The 18819-nt window shown below is 40.8% G+C and overlaps 2 protein-coding genes across 11 annotated transcripts in view; one reads left to right on the top strand and one right to left on the bottom strand.

The window, feature by feature from the left end:
• Positions 1 to 38: 38 nt before the first annotated feature.
• Positions 39 to 8592, top strand: LOC100702635 (uncharacterized protein C1739.01). 5 transcript variants are annotated; one of them, XM_019359529.2, is made up of 12 exons: positions 39 to 240; positions 3009 to 3075; positions 3695 to 3994; positions 4222 to 4332; positions 4430 to 4544; positions 4647 to 4756; positions 4860 to 4996; positions 5298 to 6814; positions 6898 to 6990; positions 7090 to 7163; positions 7291 to 7377; positions 7984 to 8592. In XM_019359529.2, the coding sequence occupies exons 1-12, from the start codon at positions 185 to 187 to the stop codon at positions 8302 to 8304; spliced, it is 2988 nt and encodes a 995-aa protein (XP_019215074.1). In that variant the 5' UTR covers positions 39 to 184; the 3' UTR covers positions 8305 to 8592. The 5 variants fall into 5 exon arrangements, with proteins under 5 accessions (XP_019215074.1, XP_019215076.1, XP_019215073.1 ...); XM_019359531.2 differs by lacking the exon at positions 39 to 240 and adding an exon at positions 2499 to 2894; XM_019359528.2 differs by lacking the exon at positions 39 to 240 and adding an exon at positions 2501 to 2931.
• An 807-nt stretch (positions 8593 to 9399) lies between these two features.
• The window catches only part of LOC109202376 (integrin alpha-L), a 56280-nt gene continuing 46860 nt past the window's right edge, over positions 9400 to 18819 (bottom strand). For 3 of the 6 annotated variants that reach the window (XM_025908064.1, XM_025908070.1, XM_025908069.1), the window contains 2 exons: positions 10464 to 10580; positions 9400 to 10284 (listed from right to left, as the gene is read on the bottom strand). In XM_025908064.1, coding sequence (XP_025763849.1) covers positions 10273 to 10284; positions 10464 to 10580 — 129 coding nt within the window. In that variant the 3' untranslated portion in view covers positions 9400 to 10272. Of the gene's footprint in view, positions 10285 to 10463; positions 10581 to 15903; positions 16035 to 16130; positions 16271 to 16354; positions 16480 to 17998; positions 18197 to 18308; positions 18456 to 18665; positions 18806 to 18819 lie in introns of those variants that run through there. The other 3 variants (XM_025908065.1, XM_025908066.1, XM_025908068.1) reach the window with 3 other exon arrangements.

The following is an 18819-nucleotide window of genomic DNA, read 5'->3' as shown; positions in this document are numbered from 1 at the left end:
GCTAGTATGGTATGGCGAGGGGCCACACACACACACACACACATCCTTGCATACACACACACACGCACATACAGACACACTCGCTCAGAGACGCTTGCCTTAAACTGTCACGTGGATAACTGAACTGTTTGTAACCACTGGTGTCAAAGAGGCAAAGAGGGGAGTCAGATTTGGAGTTGCTTGGATGGGTGAGTGGCAACACTTCTCACCTCGACGCTTCCCTTGCCGCCAAGAAACCAGTTGAGCTCTGAGTGTCTGCTTTGTCCGCAGTGACAGGTCTCTGAGACAGCGAGGTCTGTGAGTTTAGACCTAACAGGCGATGTGTCCGCTTGTACACCTGCCTTTAGTTGGTGCTGTGAGAGCAGTTTATTTGACAGGAAAAGGACACAGAAAACAAAGTTAAAGATAAAAGGTATTAATTCATTTTTAAATATATTGTTAATATTTTAGTACATGTGTTGCTGCCCCCCTGTGAGCCTGACCTGGATAAGAGTCTAACAGAATGGCTGGATAGAGACAACCTCTCTACTTTTAGGGGGATTCATTATCTATCCACAGTATGATTAATTGATGTTCATCCCTGCAACATTCAACATTGGGAAGCTCATCTTGTAACCGGAAGGTTGCCGGTTCGATCCCCAGCTCTGTCTGTCTTGGTTGCTGTGTCCTTGGGCAAGACACTTCGCCTATTGGTGATGGCCAGAGGGGCCGATGGCGCGATTGTTTCTGTCAGTCTGCCCCAGGGCAGCTGTGGCTACAACTGTAGCTGCCTCCACCAGTGTGTGAATGTGAGAGTGAATGAATAGTGGAATTGTAAAGTGCTTCGAGGGTCTCGAAAAGCGCTATATAAATGCAATCCATTATTACTTTATTTAACAGCTATGACAGTCACAGTTTTCTTTAAAAACACTGTTTTCTTACTGTTCAGTGCACTGAACAACATCGGCAGTAATTACAGAATATATATGTATATATATATATATATATATATATATATAATCAATTTATTTAATCAGTTAATTTCATTTAAAACATTCAATAAATGCATAAATGCATTTTTTATTTAATAGCAATGGTGTATTTGGCTACTTCATTTTGGCACTCATGGCCCTCCATAAAACAAAGAGAGGACTGTGAGGTTAACTGTAATGATAACCGGTGCTGCCGGTGTGTGTGTAACGTCATTTGACTGTGATGCTTTAAAGCAGGAAAACGCAAATTTGCTTATTTCCACAAATTCCTCTCATTTGTATAATAAAACTAACACCAGGAATAATATTTAACATCTTCAAAAACCTTATGTATCTATTGTTTGCCTTTTGTGACTGAGGCTGCCCCTACTTCCCACAGCCTTACAGTCAGTTTACACAGCCTTTAAATACAGTATAATAGCAAAATCCTGACATGGGCATGGACTTTGGCATTGAAACTGTGAAATGACTTGCAAGAAGAGAGAAAAGGAGACTGTGGCTCTGTTTGTTAATTGTGGTTTTAATTATAAGGCTGTGGAGGAAATGTCAGTAGTGGTGGACAATCTCTGGAAATGTGTCACAATTAAAATTCTTATGGAAAAAAAGAAAAATGTTAAAGCAAGTTGTATGAATAGAATACCAGGCTGTAGTAGAGAGACATTTAAGAGTTGTATGGAAGAAAATTTAACACAAAAGCTGTTTTTTGCACATTTTATTTGACTACTTGGACCTTTTATTTTTTGCATGGTTGATGATGAATGATGATGATTTCAGTTCCATTTTTTTTTTTAGAATGTGTGCTTTTGTTATGTGTTTTTTTTTTTTTTGTCAATAACTCATTCGGTTTCCCATTTTACAGAACATAGTCTGATTCCATACTGACTCCGGCGTTTAAGTATAGATGTAATCTATATTGAGCTGGAGTTAATATTTTTGGCCAGGTGCTTTACGTGGCACAAGATCTGAGGTTAGGTGGTGGTGTGTAAGTATTGGTTGAATGCTGTCTAATGTACTGCTTTCTTTGATTCACCTGCATGATGATGTAAGCCCGCTTCAGTCTTAGTGGATCTGTCTCGTACGCTCACATGCTGACAGTGTTAATTCAACTTTTAAACGTTACCAGTGCTGCCAGTGTGCCATAACAACCACTTTAAAGCTGTCACCTCAGTCTGGTCTTTATGATGCTCAGCTCTTCTTCATCTTTCCTGCTCTCTTGATTTCCCATCAACCTGCTGGACTGGAATGTATCGTACATTTAAAAAAAGTAACAAAGGTGGATAACTCAGATTGCACTGATTGTTTATTTCAGAATCACTCTGTGAGAGACAGTCTAACACACTTGGCTTGGTATTTTATATTATTGTCCTATCAAATATGGTAAATAACTTCAAAAATGCGCTGTTATCAAGTGAGAATCCAAAAAGTTTCAGGGCTGTGCCAGCCCGCTGCTTATTCACCTGTCAAAACCACAGCGCGCTGCCATGGCTGCAAGATTTAACACAAGACGATACAAATCTTCACCGCTAGGCGGCGACAAGCGTCCGTAGCACAGTCAATGCGTTAACCCAATGACCCTGTCGCATGGAAGTGACGTAGAGTGACGTAAATATCGAACACGGAATTAAATGTGAACGGCTGAAGAACGTACTGTGATATATGATCGGGTAGTGACAATATACACATGCGAAACCCCGATCGCTGCAGCGACCTCTGATAAAGTGATCCGCGTGAAGGCGTAAAGTGAAAGACGTTTATTTCCTGTTTGCGTTTGTTAGCGCGCACCACGCCTGCACGTGGCTGTTTGTTTTTCAATATTGGACCTTTATAACTCCGGACCGAGCTCCGTACACACGGAGACACACATTACTAGGAGTAAGATGGCTTTTTCGAACCTGTTCTCGAGGCTCTCCGCTGTGGATGAAGGTGTGAAGAGTGCGGGTCAGCCTGCCGTCACGCAGCGGTATTTAATGAAAGTTTACCGGGGTTAGATCTGTTTTTATGGCCTCCTCTTCATCACTCACTCTCTCTGTTTGGCAGGAATGAGACTGGGGGAGGTGGAAAAAAGAGGAAAACGCAGTGCGAGCTGTTTGGATCTCACAAAAAGGTGAGCTGACCTTGACATTAAGGTTTGACATTACACATTAAAACAAAATATTTTAGTTTGTCATAATTAAAGAGTTGCTTAAAAACAGGAGGGCCAGTGTCAGATAAGCGCTGTTTCTTTTAATGTATCTTGATGTAGATCTGTTCGCTTCATCAATCAGTGACCTCCAGCTTCCACTGGTGGGCTTGGTATCAAAGTGTTGGGGGGTTAGTATCAAATGTGTGGCAGCTGGGATGAGAATTAGCTGCTCCTTGATGAGTAAGGGAAAGAGAAGACAGGAGACAGGAGATGAATTGGGGAAGCACTGGCAGTGATGCTGTAGACTCTGTTTTGGTGAAGCGACAGCTGTGCTGTAGGTAGTGACTGAAGGAGTGGTGACGGTGGTGGAAAGGAGCTTCCTGATGAGTGTCTGGTTTGCGTGATCTCTTGCTGTTCAACAACATGCACGCTAAGGGAAGAGCTTGAAAAGTGCTATAAAATGAACATCTGGTGTAAAACTCTACCAGCCTACCTGCTGTGGTGACCCTTTGTGACCAAGGAGCAGCCGGTAGCTGCTAATAACATAAAATGTAGAACTTTTTTTTTTATATCAAATTTTTATGTGTTTGTTTTTTTGCAGAAGCCGTGTGTCCAAGCCCAGGGACCCAAAACTCGAAGTAACGTCAAAGCTGATAACACAAAGGACAAAGGGCATTTAATGCAGAACAGCGATGGTGAGCAAAGACTGAGCAAAGGCTTCAGTAACAGAGGCCGTCAATCTCAAAGGCCGAAACATCAGAAGAAGAAGAAGGATGGACAGAAAGATCCATATCAGCACAAGGAGGGACGGAGAGGGAGATTTTTCCGTGGACAAGGAAGACCGATGTCTGGGAGAGGTGGGAGAGGTGGGAGAGGCAGTGGACATGAAAATGACATGATGGTAAGCAAGACTTTGCCTTTAATGACATACGCCATCCACCATCAGCTGGTTAGAGCTGCAGCAGCTTGAGTTTATGATGGATTGGCTTCGCCAGTTCATGTCATGCCGTCAGTACAAACAGATAATTGGATCCTTCAGCGTTAGTTGGAATATTTATTGAAGCGGATACATTATTTCAAATAATCCTTCAGTGGAATCATATTTACCTTGTGTGTCCTTGCTTTTAGGACTTTCAAGTGAAGCCAAGGTTCATGTCTCAGGAGTTCAAGGACCAGAATGCGCTCTTGGTGGACGGGCGGTTACTTTGTCGACATTTTCTTTATGGACGATGCATAAAGGCAGGTTGCATCACAGCTGGTTATTCAACTTTACCTAAATCTCTTTTTTCAGACTGCAAAAATGAAAAATGTGCTTTCTTTCCTTCCTTGGATACAGGCTGAGAGTTGCCAGCTGGAACATATTCAGGGTTACAACGATCTCATCAAAGAAGTCTGTAAATTTTACATCCAAGGCTTCTGCACAAAAGGGGAGAGCTGTCCGTACATGCACAATATCCTTTGATATACTGTTGTAAGCTGCCACAAACACATCTCATTAACCAAATGAAAGTGGAGGTTGTTGGCTGTCTTGTATTTCCTATACCAAGCTGCACAGTCCTTTCCTTGCAAGTTTTTCCACAGAAAAGGAAAATGCTATCAAGGAGAAGACTGCAGGTTTTCCCACGAGCCGCTTACTGACGTCACAGGAAAACTGTTGGATGAGGTGTGCATGGAGAAGTCAGGCATGAAAATGCTCTCAAAATGTTTTGCATGCATTGCTTTGTGCTGAAATCAAAATACAAATGCTTTGCTTCTTTTCACTGCAGTTATTAAAACGGCAACGTGACCTCTCTGAACTTGCAAAAAAAGCTGAGCAGGAGCCTTTGGGAGAGCCGGAGAGCAAAGAGGAGGCAGGAATGACCGAAACAAACGGGACCCCCAATGTTCTCATGGACCCGCTCAGGTATGCACCTCTGAATTTAAACACGTCCTCATCCTTACCTGCAGTAAGTGTAATTGAAGGATTAGTTCATAAATATGAGCCCGACGACACAGAAGACGGGCTTTTATGTACAGGCATAGACTGTACATAAAAGATGGATTACATTTTCTCTGGACTACAGAGCAGCAGACGTTAATCTGAACACACGACTCACTGCTGTATTCTAAGAGGAACTTAAGGTGTTTAGATGCTTTTAGCCTTTAACAGGAATTTTTCTAATAATCCATGCATGTTACCTTCACTGGATATCTTTATTTTTCAGGCCTAACTTTTACCACAGCTCAGATGCAGATGCAGCTACAGAGGGGGAACCCTCAGTACACCAGATAGAAGAAATGGCCACATTTACAGATGAAGCTGTTCTTCAGCGTGCAGCAGACACCGCCCGACCTCACAGCCCTTCATCAACCAGCAGTAACCGCCCGGAGCCAGTTTGTTATTCAGTGGAAGCCATGCTTGGACCTCAGCTGTTCAGGTCTTTCCCTATCTTCTATAATACTCCTGAAAGCAAAGAATCTACTACTCCTGGTGCAGAGACCACCTCCAAGGCCACTTTAGGCTCCACGACACAAAAGGAAGTTCCCTACTCGGTTGATGCTGTCCTCAGGTCCTTAAAGTCAGTGGAAAATTCAACCCTTGGTCAAAGACCTACTGCTTCAAGTGTAAAAACTGAGGAAATCCCGGATCCTCTCTTAAGTTCACAACATCAAATACAAAAAGTCTCACTGAGTACCAAACATGAGCCAAACAAACCCCCCAAGAAAATGTACAAGAGCCTGTCTTCCCTACAAGCGCACGGCAGCCTGATTTCTAGCTCTGATCTTACTCTTTCCTCTGGTACTCAGAAGCAATGTGGAGCTATGCCAGAGTCCCTGAAATCTGCTGAAATGGTTTTTCATGAAGTTAAACTGGAGCGTTTGCATCCTCCTGTTATAGATGAAGGTAATCCTGCATCTTCCAAAAGCAAATCAGACATGAATGAAAGCTCACAGCTTCCTACAGATAACACCTGTCCTCCCAAACATCTCTCGGGTATTTCTCCCTCTTCAGGTGTCTCAGAGTTTAAAAGCAGAACTTCTGCTCCTGTTGAACCTGCAGCTAGCTCCATTAAGACGAGTGACTCTGCAAACATTGCCGTTCATCATTTTGCAGGAATGCAGCTTGCTGAGATCCCTCGGTACCCAAGAAAGACAAAATCTGTCTTCCAACCCGGTGCACAGAAACGCTGTTCTGCTAAAATGTCACCACAGTGCAGCAGGGAGACTCCAACTCGAGCTGATTGTTCAGCTGGATGTAAAAAGACTCAGAAAATCCCCTTCAGTTGCCTTTTTAAAAACCCAATCACTGAGAGCGTGACACCGACACCTGACCCGGTGAGAGCCCCACAGTCTGCACATTTCACAAGCAAAGAAGGACATTTAAAAACTGAAGTCAAACCTGAGAAAAACTCTGCTGCTTCCTTCCTCAGCCTTTTTGCACACCCCCTCACTGAGACTTTGCCTCCCTGCAGTCAGGCGTCAGCTGAGAGTCCTTTTCAAAGCGTTTCTCATGTAGTGTCGGCTCCTTTGTGCCAGGTCCAAACTGATGTCAAACAAAGTCCTCATAGTTGCTCCACAACCTCTGAAGCTGAGCCTGATCCTGTAAAGCAGCCAGCAGGTCCAGCTTGCAGCATCGTGCAGGATTCAATCAAGGAGACTTCCTCCAGTTCAGCTCCGGGTGGTCCGAATCCATCTGAAACTTCGGCACAGCAGCAACTGCCTGACGTCTCATCGCCCAGACGTACGGACGCACTCCACACATACAAATAAAAATGTCCAATGTCCATTTGTGTGTCTGAAATGTGCTCTTAACGCCTGCCGTAGGGGCGCTAAAGGATTCAGTCCTGAAATCCCTGTTTGTGAGCCTGAGCCCATACCAGGAGGATGGAGAGCAGCGGGACGGCATTCAGATCAGTGGTGCGCAGTTTATTCACGCCCGCTAAAAACATTAAATGCGTTATATAAAATTTTGGTGGAATGAAACAGAAATCTGTTTGTTTTTTTTTTTAATTTCAGAAATAGAAATGAGCAATAAAGGTGGTGTTGGGCACACTTTTGGAAACCAACAGAGTGAAGAAAAGAAGCATCCGGTACGTGAATACATGTTTAACTTAAAACAGTTTAGGCCACGCCCCCAAACTGACCGACAGAAGCAGAAAGGATCTGCTGTTTTCAAAGAATCAGTGTCAGTTCAAACTGTACTTCTTTATCTGCCAGACTGTTACAGTGTGGAGGAGAAGTAGATGCTCTCCTCAGCCTAATCAGCCTCCACAGGCAGTAATGTTTTACATCGACAAGGTTCCCGTGAGTTCTTCAAACGTTTTAAAGCCTGAAAAATCAACAAAATTAAGAGCATAAAATGTCTTAAATTTCCCATAAATTTGATGAAAGACTATATTTTTAAGACTGGTAGGAAGAAAATACAGCTTTTAACATAAGTTTTGTTACTGCTCACATTTATTGTCTGTTTATTTTCAGTGGTGATTGTACACATTTATTTATTTTAAGATGTAGGTACGTATGCATTAAGCTAATCGAATAATTGGAGAGAAAAATACAAAATAAAAATGTGACAAAATTGGTCACAATGGGCTGGCACGGCTGCAGGGCCAACTGTTCAAAATCCAAAAAGGTTTCACCTTTCAGATTATTGTTCATAGGCAGTCAAATATAATACTGCATTTCAGCATTGTTTGGTTAGTATTTAGTTAGTATTTTTCAAATGGTGAGGGGCCCTGTTTGGAGTTGGTGTAATCCTGTCTTGGTTTGTTAGTTACTGCTGTAAAAAAGCAGTTTGGCCTCTGGAGTCTTTCAGCAGTTTAGTGTTCATGTGAGAGTTTTTACACAGAGATGATTTACACCTGAATATTGTGAGTTTTTCTATTTATTTCTTTGTGCTCTGCTCCTCAGACGTCCAGCAGTCGGCCCACCGTGAAGGCGTCTGCACGCTCAACAGACGACCAGCTTTCTTTTCAAACTCCTCAGAACTCCTCAGAGGTAACAGCTGGGCCGACCCTCAGCAGTCCAGGTGTGACCGAACCTCAGGTTAGAAACTCTGGCACGCACAAGCTGCCACTGGAACCAGCAACACCGGAGATCAACCACCACACCGACCCGAGAGAGACGCACTGCTCTAGGAAAGAAAAGAGGGGGCGTGGGAGGGTGGGGGTGACTCCACTGAAGGACCTTTTTAAGACTCTGGACAGCGCTGTTTTCCACCTGGGACGTTAACGTTAGGTTTCCTCTGTTAAAATCATACTAGTGATGGGACTGTGAGTGTGTACTAAACCTGCACATTTGCTTGTTCATCCATGCATCACCAAAGTTTTGACTAAATCATATCGGTGCATCAAACCAGATTATCCGTGTTCGCACAGGCCTGTCAGTCTGTTGGGGTTTTTTTGGAAATGACACTAAAACTGACACTTTTTTCCTGCAGTGTTTATTTTTTTTTGCTTTGTGATCAGTCACGTAACTGTGTTCAGCGTCTGACACATTTAATTAAATCCTGTGTTTTAACAGGCTCATTCTGTTATTTTCTTTCTCCGTTATTTTTATACATTCCTGTGACTTAAATTTAGCTCACTGTAGAGATTTTTTATTAAAAACATGTTTATTTTAATTAAATAATAACCCAAAACACTCATTTGTGCCTCAAACATTTTGGTAAAGGTGTAAAATCTTCTACTTTGATACTGTAAGTAAACTTTATGCATATATTCCAAATTGTCTGATTTTTAGCATTTGTGCCACAAATTTGTTTCCATTTCCAGTGAATATTTGCCAGTTTTTTAAAAGTTTTTTTCACAAATAAAGTGTTGACAGCATTAGTTCAGGTCATGATTCAGGAAGCGTAAAAAAGAGATGCAACTGAGTGCATAGTAAAATGAAAAAACATACATAAAACACGTGTTCATATAGGTATTCTTGGTGGAAGACATTTTTCTCCCTTCTGGAGGATTCTTCATTCAATCCTAATGATCATTACAGCTAAAATAAATAAAATGAAACTCATTAATCTTTAAACCCAGCTTGTCATCCAGTACTGAAGAGAGCCAAGTGGAACAGGAACATGACTAACAGCGGGCGGCGGCGGATCAAATCTGGGTGCTGATTATCAAAGCAGACAACCACATGTGCTTCTACAACACAAACATGGGGAACAAGTCTAAATAAAATTATAATAAAAGGTAAAATTTAAAGGAATGAATAAATAAAAGGTACAAACAAATTCCCAAGATATGGAAGTAAAAAAGGTCAATGGGAAACGCCAAGCAAGATGAGGGTGGAAAAATAAGAAAGAACAAAACAAAATGAAAAATCCTCAAGTGTAAGTTTTTATTTCGTGCACAAACAGTTTTTCCTTTTTTTATATTGAGAGGCAGGAACTGACATGTTTATGCTTTAGAGTTCAGATTTTCAGCCACAGTAGCTGACTGTGGCCACAAGATGACAGTAATGTTAAGGATGCATAGAAACAGGCCAGGAGCTTAATGACAGCGCTGTGTGATGTGAAAGGCTTTGATATGTTTTATTTTATTGTTTTCGGATTTGACGAGACAAAAGTTTAAACACATCAGCAGAGTGTCTCTGTGAAACAACTTTAGATTCTAGCTAACCGAAGGCCCAGGCTGCTGACGGCTTCTCATGATGTTTCTTCCTCACTCTCGGTGTGTTTACACACCTCTCAGCTTTTAATTGTGAGTCATTATTAATCTCTGGCTCTCTTCCACAGCACGTCCTTTGTCCTTTCCTCACCCACAGCTGGTCACAGCAGCTGGCTGCCCCTCCCTGAGCCTGGTTGTGCTGGAGGTTTCTTCCTGCTGAAAGAGAGTTTTTCCTTCCAGCTGTTGCCATGTGCTTGTTCATGAGGGGTAGTTTTTATTGTTGGGGTGTTCTCTGCATTTATCTCTATTTTGTGCAGAGTCTTTATGGGCTTTAGGTGACTGTTGTTATGATTATGTGGGGTGTAAATAAAACAAAACTGAACCTAAATTAAAGAACTAAAAATTAGGAAAGAACGAATTGAAAAGTTTTACATTTAAAGACAAAGTAATTTCTCATTGTTTTCATTAATAAGTCTTTTATTAATGATAATAATTACTCCATGATAATAACTCTTCTGAGCATGTTTTTTACTTGCTAAAGATCAGAAATATGTTCTTGAACAGTTCAGCTCTCACTTCTTCTGCATTATTTTTAAATGGGAATCTGTAAAAAGTACGAAAATAAAACAGGTCAAACTTAAACCGCAGGTCAGAAAAAAGCTTCAGACCTCATTAAATCCTACTAAATACTCTTGGTAAATATAATAGGACATGAGTATAGCTGTATCTTTGGTTGTATACAATAAGCATGTAAATACAGACTGTACGAGCGACTGAACTCACCTCAAGGACAGCCTCTCTTTCAGAGTCCACGCTCAGGACGGCGCTCTCGCTCTCGCTATCAGGTTGAAGGAAGTTAAGTCTGATCCTGAGAGGTGTTGATGTGTCTGCCACATAGTTCTGTAAGAAACAAAGTCGTTGTCATCAGCTTTCAAAAAGCCTAAAAATACTACGATGGTAACAAACTCAAGCACTGTTATTTGATAACTCTTAGAGTTACCCTTAACAACTAAGGATTAAAACTGATGAAGATGAGTTTTTCACTTGTGTTTACATCATTCATTTTTTAATGTAGCTACAAACCACCTCATCGTATCCACCTAACATCTCACATACACTGCAGCTAAATGAGCAGATTTCCCCCATTTTAATACCCATTTATTTGAAAAGCACTGTTATTTGATAAGTCTTGGAGTCAGTAGCGGTTTTTGATACGGGCGACACGGGCGGTTGCCCTGGGCGGCATCATCACGGGCATCGGCAACAAAAAAACCAACTCAAAAAATCATGCCAGCACATATTGGGAATGTCATAGGCACCGATTGGTTTTCTATCGCCCATTTGCTGGGAGTAAGGGCGCCCTCCGTTTGCGAGGTGCGCCTGCTGCTTGCGGCACAGGGAGGAGAGGGCGGGGCGGCGGGGGATTCTCTGGCTGGCTGGAGCAGCATCTAATAACCAACTCGCAAAATAAAACAAAATAAAAACAAACCAACAAACATGAAACACGCTCCAGTTACAGCAGTGCAAGTAAACAAACAATAAATATAAGAAGAGTAAGAAAATAAATATACACTTTAGGACTCGGGGTAAAGGGATCAATAATAATTTAAAATTTATAATTTACAGTTTGATGATTTAAAGTCACACACACAACCCGTCGACAGGGCAGGGGGCCGGCTGCTTCCAGATAGAGCATAATGATGTAAATCCAAGCCCATTATGTATTCATGATTTGAATCCTGGGTTGTGTGAAATCCCAGAAATACACCCTAGACAAAGTGAATCTGTGAACTAAGGTGTAGGTCTATAGGTTTTGTATAATTTTTTACAAAACACTCAGACCCCCAACATTCACAGAGCATCCAGGCTAGCAAACAACAAAAAAAAAGGAATATCCCTTTATGGTACAATCAGATCAAATAGGTGAACAACAGCACTGAAACATGGTATCAGAGATTATAATATTTTTCCATTTAAGTAAAGGTCCCATTTTTCCCAGTATTTCTCAAATTTATCCGCAGCCAGTCTTAGTGAAAAAGTCAGTCTCTCCATTGTGTAGATTTCCTTGACAATACCTATCCAGTCCAAGGATGACGGTGGATCCACGTTTAGCCATTTGCGAGTTATGGCTTTCTTTGCACCAGCCAATAATATCAATAAAAGATATTTGTCTGAATTCCTCAGTCCTTGTGGCAAATCACATAGCTAAAACACAGTGAAATCAGGGGCCAAGTTCAAGCCCATCATGGTATTGATTTCTGTGATCACTACCAGCCAATAGGGGACAATCTTGGCACATTCCCAAAAAATATGAAAATGTCCTGCAGATACACTTCCACAGTTCCTCCAACACTGAGCCTTGTCGGGGTCTTTACTTTGTTTACTCTTAGCATTCGGTGTGACAAAAAAACGCACTGTGTTTTTCCATGCAAATTCCCTCCATAGGCCTGAGCTCGAGGTCATTACCACAGCCTTACACATATTGGACCAGTTGTCGTCATGTATTATTATTTCAGCCTCTTTTTCCCATCTAGTTTTGATATACGTTGTGTCATTATTCCTACATGTTTGTAAACATTCGTATAATCTGGATATCTGTCTCTTTGGTGCATTCCCCTTACAAGAGTCAAGGAAGATTTTGACCAAGCCCGTGTCCTCCTCTTCTAGGAATTTTATGTTTCTGTCATAATGGTGCCTCAGCTGGAGGTATCTAAAGAAATCCTGTCTTTCCAAGTAAAAACTTCTCTGGAGTTGCTGGTAGTCTTTTAGTACATTTTTATCTGTAATCTTCCAGTAGCCTGTTATACCCTTATGTGACCACTGTATAAATCTCTTATCCATGTTTGCAGGTGCAAAATCCGAATCATAAGCAGGCCATCTTAAAGTCCGGGCACTTTTTTCAGTTTTCTCATATTTGAGTATCTTATGCCATATCTCTATGGGCACTTTCATTAGCGCCGGGAGCAAGTCTGCATATATATGTCTTTTAATGAGCGGTTGATCTCCAAGCAGTGATTGAAGCGGTATCTCACAGTAGGATTGATCTATCTCCTTCCATTTAGCCTCACACATTGGATCACACCACCCAATCATCACCCGTAACTGTGCAGCCCTATAATAGTCCTCAAGACACGGCAGAGCGAATCCACCTTTGTCCCTTTGCAGTTGTAACGTCTGAAATTTTATTCTTGGTTTTTGTTTGGCCCAAATAAAGTTAGAGATCATCCTATTCCAATCGTTAAATTGCTTGGAGGGTACTTGTATAGGCAGCGCCTGGAACAAATAGAGAAGCTTTGGCAAAAGATTCATTTTTATTATATCTATCCGGTTATGCATATTCATTGGCAATAATGACCAGCGCTGTAGGTCTGCCTTAATTTCTGATGTTAGTGGGACATAATTGCATTCATAGAGGTCGGATAGATCTGTGGGTATATGGATTCCTAGATATTTTATAGAGGTGTTACTCCAGTTAAACTTGGCTATCTTTTGAACATCTTGTGATGGGCGATAGTTATATAAGAGAATCTGAGTTTTCTGTAAATTTAATTTATATCCGGAATACATGCCAAATGTTTTCAATAATGAAAAAAGATTAGGCAGACTGATTTCCGGGTTAGTTAGCGTTATGAGAACATCGTCAGCATACAAACCAACTTTATACGTTATATCGTTAATTAGTACACCTCTAATCTCTTTAGATTCCCTGATAGCTTGCGCCAGGGGCTCAATGAATAGCGCAAAGAGAGTGGGACTCAGGGGGCATCCCTGACGGCAGCCTCTCTCCAGTTGTAGTGTATCTGTTAAATCACCATTAATTTTAATCCTGGCAGTGGGTGAGTTATATAGAGACTGTAAGCATCTGATGATTTGGCTGTTAAAACCAAATCTCTCTAAGGCCAAATAAAGATAATTCCAGCAGACAGAGTCAAATGCCTTTTCGGCATCAAGACTAACAGCTACTGATTCGATATTTTTCATTTTGTTTATTAGATGGAGCGCCCGCCTCACATTATCATGAGTTTGCCTATTTCGAACAAAACCTGTTTGATCTGTATCCGTTAGTTCTGAAGTTATAAATTCCAACCGTTTAGCTAATATTGTTGCAAATATCCTATAGTCAATATTCAAGACAGAGACGGGTCTATAGGAACCACATTCTGTTCTATTTTTACCTGCTTTGGGAATTACTGAAATAACTGCTCGTTTCCAGGATGGTGGTATCTCACCCCCTGTAAGCACATGGTTAAAGCAATCCCTCAGCAGAGGGGTTACTAGATCTCTGAAGTGTTTATACCACTCTGCCGGGTAGCCATCCTCACCGGCCATCTTATTACCTTTCAATTTTGAGATGGCCTTGTTAATCTCCTCCGCAGTTATTGTTTGTGTTAATCTTTTATTTTGTTCTGTTCCTATCGATGGTAAATCAAGTGAGGAAAGAAATGCATTAACAGAGGGCACATCTATCCTGTGTGGTTCTGCGTACAGTCGGGTATAATAGGTTACAAAAGATTCTTTTATGCTTTTCATGTCATGACATATCTTATCATTTGCTGGGTTTCTAATTTTCTGAATGAATCTGTCAGCCTGCTGTTTCCGTATCCTCCAAGCAAGGAGTCTCTTGGATTTAGGACCATTTTCATAATAATTCTGCTTAATGAATTTAGCCCTTTTCTCTATTTGATCTTCGTATAACCTATTTAATATCTGTTGTGTTTCTTTAATTTGTGATAAGGTGTTATCATTGTTACTTTTCACATGTTCTGATTCTAGGTGTTTCAGTCTCGTAGTAAGGTCTTTTAAATACTTCTCTTTTTCTTTTTTTTTATATGAGGACCACCAAATTAGCTTCCCTCTGAGAACTGCCTTCACTGCGTCCCATAAAATACTAGGGGAAACGTCACCATTGTTATTATAGTCCATGTATTCCTTAAATTCTTTTTTAACAAACCTTTCGAATTCTACATCGTTTAGTAGGCTAGTATTAAGCCTCCATAAAGGCTCTTTCCGATCCGAATCCAAATGGAGTGTCAAGTACACCCCTGCATGGTCCGAAATATCCCTCACCCCTATGTCACAATTTATAATTCTATGCTTATCAAAGTGTGACATAAAAAAATAGTCCAGTCTCGAATACATATGGTGGGAATGTGAAAAAAAAGTATATTTCTTTTCCAGTGAGTGTGCATCCCTCCACACGTCAACCAACCCCAGTTCCTTAAGCATTCTTTTAACAGATACTGCTTCTGGTTGTGGCAATTTAGTTTTGCTGGATGTGTCCAGAAACTGATTCAAGTGAATATTCCAATCTCCACCGCATATTAATATGCCTGATGTTTCTGTTGCAATTAATTCAGAAAGGGTCCTAATTAAGTGTTTATCAGTCCCTGGTGGTCTGTACACGTTAAACAATGTAACTTCCTTGTGATCTATATACCCTTTGACCAGTATATAACGCCCCTCTTTATCTCTGATTTGTGAGGAAAGTTGGAAATGTCAGACAATAAGATGGCCACTCCTCTAGAATGCTTTTTTACATACGAGGAATAAAACACATTTTTGAACCCCATTTTACACAATTTGTTGTGTTCGATGGCAGAAAGATGTGTTTCTTGCCAGAAAATTATAGGTCTATAGGTTATGTTGTGGCGATCCTCGAGTTGGGGGATTTGTGTTCATACTGGAGTAGTGAGAAGAAAGTGAGAAGAAATGGTAAAAATAGTAACAGTAACAGACTAAACTCCAAACAATACATTATGTTACAGATTTTAATATTAATTAGTCATTGTCAATTGTTGATTTGTCCTGTTCTCATGACGAATTATGATGGTTGTTTGGTAGCCGTTTGCATACAGTGCATACTCTCTGTGTCTTCATATGTGTGTGTGGGTGAAATTCACCAGAGAAACACACACACACAGTATGGTTTTATGTTAATGTACAATCCTTAACATGTTTTATGTTTTATGTGTGTGTGTGCGTGCGTGCGTGCGTGCGTGCGTGCGTGCGTGCGTGCGTGCGTGTGTGTGTGGGGGGGGGCAGAGGGAGTGTTCGCGCGGGGCACCAAACAGGCTAGGACTGCCACTGGACATGTCCATAGTGCATGCTATGGCTTAAAACACATGCTTACAAAGCTGGCGCTTTAAGGAAAAGTGGTGATTGAACGATGTGTTAAAGTCATCAGAGAGTGAATAAATAAACAGATGATGTTCAACATTCTTACTGCTCTGTTGATGGAGTAGCTGACGCAGGTGTTTTCATCTCTCAGCTGCAGGGTCTGACTGAACATACTTTGACTTGCTTGACTCGTCACATTAAGTCTGTATGTGATGTTCAATGCTGAGCTCACTGGCCCTGAAAAAAGTCACATTAAATAAATATACATTAATGTGGATTTTTAAAAAACTGTTTTAAATTTCCACATTTGTCCGCTCATCACAACAAACCTACCTGCTTTGCTCTTTGTTGCTTCAACCTTTGCAAAGCATGCCGTTATTTTAACCAAAGCTACATTTGTATCTGGACTCAGGGTGTCGAAGTTCTCAGGGTGAAAAGACAGACGAGCCAAGACGTTGAAGACCGGCTTGGATCTGAAAGGCAGCGAATGAACTTAAATAGATTGTCGCTGTAAATTTTAGCCTCCTTTATAGGTGTAGTATTCATATAATATTCACCTGAATACAACAGCTCCACCATGTGATTCAACCACAACACCCGGGAGCCCATCCTCCCCGACGTCCCCGAAGATGGCCCTTCCAAAGAATTTCAGCCCGTGGTCTATATTTTTTCCCATGATTCTCTGAAATAATGAGATATTAGAGCCTAGTCTGAATACCTCTTTCAGATGACATTACATGTCTGTGTCTACGATAGTGCTCTCATAAGTGTAAGTCTGATAATATTATCATGCTGCAGATAATTAAACTTAAATGCAAATGCACAGAGGTTTTGAGAGTGCGCGAACACAACTCCATAAGCACAGACAAAAAAGAGCAAAAACTTGCATTAATGACATGATAAGATATTTCATTTCCAATCTGCTTTTTTGTAAGCTCTGCACGTCGTTCAGTCGTTACTGTACAATATTTTGACTTGAATACATTTAGGCTGGCAGGTTGTGGTGTCTGACAGAGAAATGTTTGATTGTTGAAATATAGAAACAGAAGATTCTAGAAACAGAGATTTTGCTTGTTCTAAATCCCACCCTTTGAAATAGTGTTGTCACATTTTTGAAGTTATATTACAGCATTACTAAAACAAGCATGGAGCGGCAACAGTGTTGAGCAGATTCATCGTTTGTGCCTCATTTCTCTGATGGTTTATAAAATTTGAAGGTTATAGAAATAATTTTCCTTCTGAATCTTTGATAATAAAGTAAGTAATAAAGGTCTTTTAAAGGCTTTTTTTTAAAAAAAAAACATTGGCTGCTTTTTAATTCATTTTCGGTCCAGTTCTTGTACCTGATCATTTTTAGGGGAATGTTTTTTCATTTTTAAAACCACTTAACGCTGACCTATGACTCATTAAAGCATAAACAAAGCTCAAAGACTGAAATTATGTAAATTGTTCTTCTAATTGAATTTCTTTTGACACTTGTCGTTTGATTTTTTTTTTTAAGAGTTGCAGGAAATTCCACACAATATTTTCAGTGGAATCTGCAAAAATGTCAAAGATAACAGAGTTTGACAGAAAAAAGATCATTTCTTTTGAACCAACACAGTGGAGGCTCTGTTATGGTTTGGGGCTGTCGTTAAATGGCCAGTCGGGTTCACAATTTGTCACAATTTACAGAATTATGAACATGGAAAACCACAGTCAGATTTTGATCCACCTGGAAAGCGCCTGATTGCCGATGGCCTACATTTTTTTTTAGCATCACAATGATCTCAAACACGCTGCCAAGTATACCTGTATAGAAAAGCACACAGTGGAACACTAACAGTCATCGACTGGTTTCCCCAGAGCCTGGACCTCAACATTACTGAAGCAGTGTGGGATCATCTTTACAGATAACAGAACGAAAGGCAGCCAACATCCAAAGAGAAGCTTTGAATGTCCTTTAAGGAACTATTCCTGAAGACTACCAATTACAAGAAAGAAATTACCTGCCTAAGAGAGTTCGGGCTGTGTAAAAGAATAGAGGCAGTCCAAAGCTTGTTATAATTGTACAAACTCTATTTTTGCCTCTTATATTGTATTTCCATTTATTTTGCACATGTTTGCAAGAAATCACTACACCTACTTAACATTTTAAAGGCAGAATATAAAGACATGACAGGTGGCTCAAGACTTTTGCACAGTAGTGCTGTCTGTGTCACCTGGCTGAAAGTGCTGACTATCCCTCTCTGCCTGTTGCCATGGTAGATATACACGGCACCTCTGTTATCATCCTCAAGCGGAGCTCCAACAGCTACGTCTCGGAGTCCATCTCCATTCAGGTCTGGAAGACTGGATATGGTGGTGCCAAATCTACCCATGGATGGTCCCGTCACATCCTGGTTACTTTCCAGTACAGTCTAATAGGAAATGAGGATGTTAATAATGGACTATGAAAACACATGCATTTATTTTGTCAGCTTTAAAGCTCACACAGTGTCACACCAGATCTTAGCTTATATTATAGCTCACCTCATCGCTCACAGAGTAGATGTAGACCTGGCCTTCTTTCTTCACCTGAGGCAGATGAAACTGTGGAGCTCCTACCAGCAGGAAGTCAGTGCTCCCATCTGAATCAACATCTAATGAGCACAGCTCAGCACCGAAGTAGGAACCAATCTGAGAATGTTTGGGGTGTAAAGGATGATTTACAAAGTCAAAACCAAACCCAAAGACACAGCTTCAAAGTAGTACAGTTATTACGAGCTGTCCTCTTAATATGACACAAAATCCAAACTTCTACAAACGTTTTGGCACAAATATTTCCATCCTTTAGCTCAAATCTGAATATTTTTAAAAATCATGATATTTCTTAACACAGTTACCAACCTGTTCTCCACGAATTTTCTGCACTTCGCTCCAGTATTTGCAGTGGTGTCTGAAAACGACCTGTCCTGTTTGCTCAAACTCTGGTAAACCCACGAAATACAAAGGAACACCGTTTTTCTTTCCAATTGAAATGGAATTTCCTGCAACAGCCAAA

Source organism: Oreochromis niloticus, linkage group LG6 (assembly GCF_001858045.2).
Source record: "Oreochromis niloticus isolate F11D_XX linkage group LG6, O_niloticus_UMD_NMBU, whole genome shotgun sequence".
Taxonomy (NCBI): Eukaryota; Metazoa; Chordata; class Actinopteri; order Cichliformes; family Cichlidae; genus Oreochromis; species Oreochromis niloticus.
The sequence above is the reverse complement of the archived record's forward strand: the minus strand, read 5'-3'. Positions and strand labels throughout refer to the sequence as shown.

Coding starts and splice junctions, on each gene's coding strand:
- LOC100702635 (XM_019359528.2), top strand. CDS start 2,849: ATGGCTTTTTCGAACCTGTTCTCGAGGCTCTCCGCTGTGGATGAAGGT. Junction 6,815..6,897: donor TGACGTCTCATCGCCCAGAC/GTACGGACGCAC, acceptor CGCCTGCCGTAG/GGGCGCTAAAGGATTCAGTC. Junction 6,991..7,089: donor GGACGGCATTCAGATCAGTG/GTGCGCAGTTTA, acceptor TTTTAATTTCAG/AAATAGAAATGAGCAATAAA.